Raw genomic sequence first — 2,981 nt, forward strand, 5'->3', positions numbered from 1 at the left:
TGCGCCCCTAACAACAAGGTCAAGCTTAATGAAGGAAACTTTAGCAATCAAGTCAAGATTTTTAGATTTTCTACCTGTCCAGTCATGTTCCCCTGGCTAAGTCCATATGCACCAAAAAGGATCAACCTGCAATTAACTTTATATCTTCGTAGACAATAAGAATTGGATACTCCATCATCCTGTAATCCTAATGGATACTACAATAAAGACATCCATAGATGATCATCTAGATGATTCTAACTCTTCCATCCCAGCATTTTTTTTTTGTATTTTTTTGCCACATTAATCAGTGGCGAGCCCTTCTCCATGAAAGGAGTTAATCTGTTTGGAAACATTTGCAGAATTTATGTTACGTGTTTTAGACTCATTAATAGAAGTCACAGATGGTTTTTGCCTTGAACATTGCACTGATCTGTTTCTTGTCTATTCCTTTAGACCCACTGAGCTGGATGCTCTTGTATTCGGACATCTGTTCACAATCCTCACCACTCAGCTGACTAACGATGAACTCCGTGAAAAAGTCAAGAATTACAGCAACCTGATTGCTTTCTGCCGAAGAATCGAGCAAAGCTATTTTGAAGACCATGACAGGGACAGTACTGGCTCTTCTATGCGATTGTCCAAAGGTCCAGCACTGCCATAGGGTTTCTGTTATCTTTTTGGGTGGGTTTGGTATGGGAATGAGAATCATGATATCTCTATGTTTTCTAGAGTTTACTATGTGCATACAGGGACTGGCCCTTCACATGGCAAACAAAGCACCCTTGGAACTAGACTGTATCTGCATCATAATAAATTTGAGACAACTGAATGAAGAGTACATTTCCTTCTTTTTGATCTTACCCCAAGCCTCTGACCAAGACCTATACAGATGTAGCAAACAGTGACCACAGAAGAACAAAGGACAGCTCATTTGCATTACAGCCCAGGGATTACAGTCCCCAAATGCTAGTTACATGATGCAGCAGGGCTAGTTAAACTACTGTTTTTTTTTTGGGTTTAACAAGGGTGAACTCAGAAAATCTGTGTGTTTACAAGGTGATTATCCCCTGTAACAGATTAGCATTCCAAAGATGAGAGAGTAAAGTTAATCCAGTTAAGTAACCAGATTCTCTTTTTTTTTTCTTGTTGAGTTTGTATTAAAATTAATATTATTGCTTACGCTAATTCCTTGAAACAAAAAAAAAAATGGTTGTTTATTTTTTTACATCTTTTGGAGAGGTTTGTGTCAGACCTTTTTTGTCTATCAGTCTCCTACCTTTTGTGTCAACAGATCATTATCACCCAACTTAGTCAATGTGGTGAGAATCTCTGTATATAATTATATATATATATATATATATATATATATATATATATATATGGTTTGTTTGGGCAAAAAGAATATATATACTGAAAGCACAGAAAATACCTGTTGGTAATTCCAGAAATCCAATGAGCTCTTAAAAGTTCACGAGGACAGTTCCTCTTCTGTGTACTTGTCTCATGCAAACTTCTGGCATGTATACAGCGGTGCCCAAATGTCTTTAATTAGGCCTCTACAGCAGATTGATGACAACTGTTGGGAGTGACTGCTATTCACTCCTATGGAGGAGAGCATAGCAGGATGAAACTCGCTCATCCTCCCCTCCAACAGAACAGTGCTGTGTGTACAGCTCTCATTCATTTATCTGTCATTGGACAGTAATAAACTTGTGTACATGGGCTTAGAAATAACAAATAAAAGGACATTAGTGTTTTGGAAGTTAGAGAATATTGTTAAAAGATAAAGAAAACCCTACCAGAAAGCAGTACCCTTTATTCATATGTGTTCAGTAGTGGCTATTGCCCTACTATTAATCACCAGCCCTTTATATGTAGTAGGTGCATACATTTTCTATTTCAAGCTAAGAACATTTACGGCAAGTACAGAAAATTACTTCTCATGAGCCAAAAAAGCCAACCATCTTTCTTTTTATCCGTCCATGTATTCGAGATGAACAAAGCATACAGGTAACTCCAGTCTGTATGCAATCTTGGCACCTTCCATAAACACAATTAGGAAGTGAGTGTAGCCACCCAGGGACAGGAAGAGTGTGAGATTGTTATGCTTAGATGTTCAAGGGCAGATGTCACCAATCAACCCTCCTGCTTCCTTTATTATGATATTATGATCTGGGTACCGTTTTTTCTCATCTGATTGTAATGCATGAGATCCGTTCCTAACCCCCCCCTTCCTATTGTTGATCCCTTGCATTCTCTAACATTCAGATAGCTGGATGTTTCAAAACACAGTAATTTGACATTTTTCACAGCCATTAACTACATTTACAAATGCCTTAAAAGTATAATTTAATGGAGAAAAGTCAAGCACATGGAAGATCTGGTAAATGCAGTGGACTTTCTGCACACTTACACCAAGCATTAGTAGTTCACTGATTTTGTTTGCCTAGAATTGCACTTTAAAGGTAACCTGTTATAAGAGAAATAATTTACTTCTAAAAATGCTGTTGTCTGACTCTCCTCTGTCAATGACATGGAACAAGCATGCAGGTCAGGCGTTTTGATTTCATTTGCTGCATGTCTGTTTCAGGTTTGTGACAACCAGACAGTCCTTTCTGGAGGTCCGCAAACTCAGCCATGATAGGTTTCCTTCATGACCTGTAAAAAAAATCAAAAACATTCTATCTCCAACATAATCCTTCTTTTGATTTGTTTAAACAAAATAAACTTACCTTAATTATTGGATGGTTGTCTGTTTTTTTGCTATCTTATCTGTATGTTTGACTTAAGTGGTATACCAAAGATATACATATAAAGCCATAATCACATTATTTGGCCAAAAACACGTTTGACCAACATTTTAGATTATTAGTAAATGAATTGTGGATAGTAACAACACCAAATATTGGATATTATAAAAGCAGATGTACCTGTGAACTATTGTACTTGTTCCATTTTTTGTGGAGGTAAGGGAGTGACAGCTAACTGCAGTTAATCAT

At 37.1% G+C, this 2,981-nt stretch overlaps 1 protein-coding gene across 1 annotated transcript in view; it reads left to right on the top strand.

Moving 5' to 3' along the window:
• Positions 1-2,727, top strand: part of MTX2 (metaxin 2) — a 47,869-nt gene extending 45,142 nt beyond the window's left edge. The window contains exon 10 of the mRNA XM_072418382.1: positions 436-2,727. Coding sequence (XP_072274483.1) covers positions 436-643 — 208 coding nt within the window. The 3' untranslated portion in view covers positions 644-2,727. The remainder of the gene's footprint in view (positions 1-435) is intronic.
• Positions 2,728-2,981: the final 254 nt, after the last annotated feature.

This window comes from Pyxicephalus adspersus, chromosome 7 (assembly GCF_032062135.1).
Source record: "Pyxicephalus adspersus chromosome 7, UCB_Pads_2.0, whole genome shotgun sequence".
Taxonomy (NCBI): Eukaryota; Metazoa; Chordata; class Amphibia; order Anura; family Pyxicephalidae; genus Pyxicephalus; species Pyxicephalus adspersus.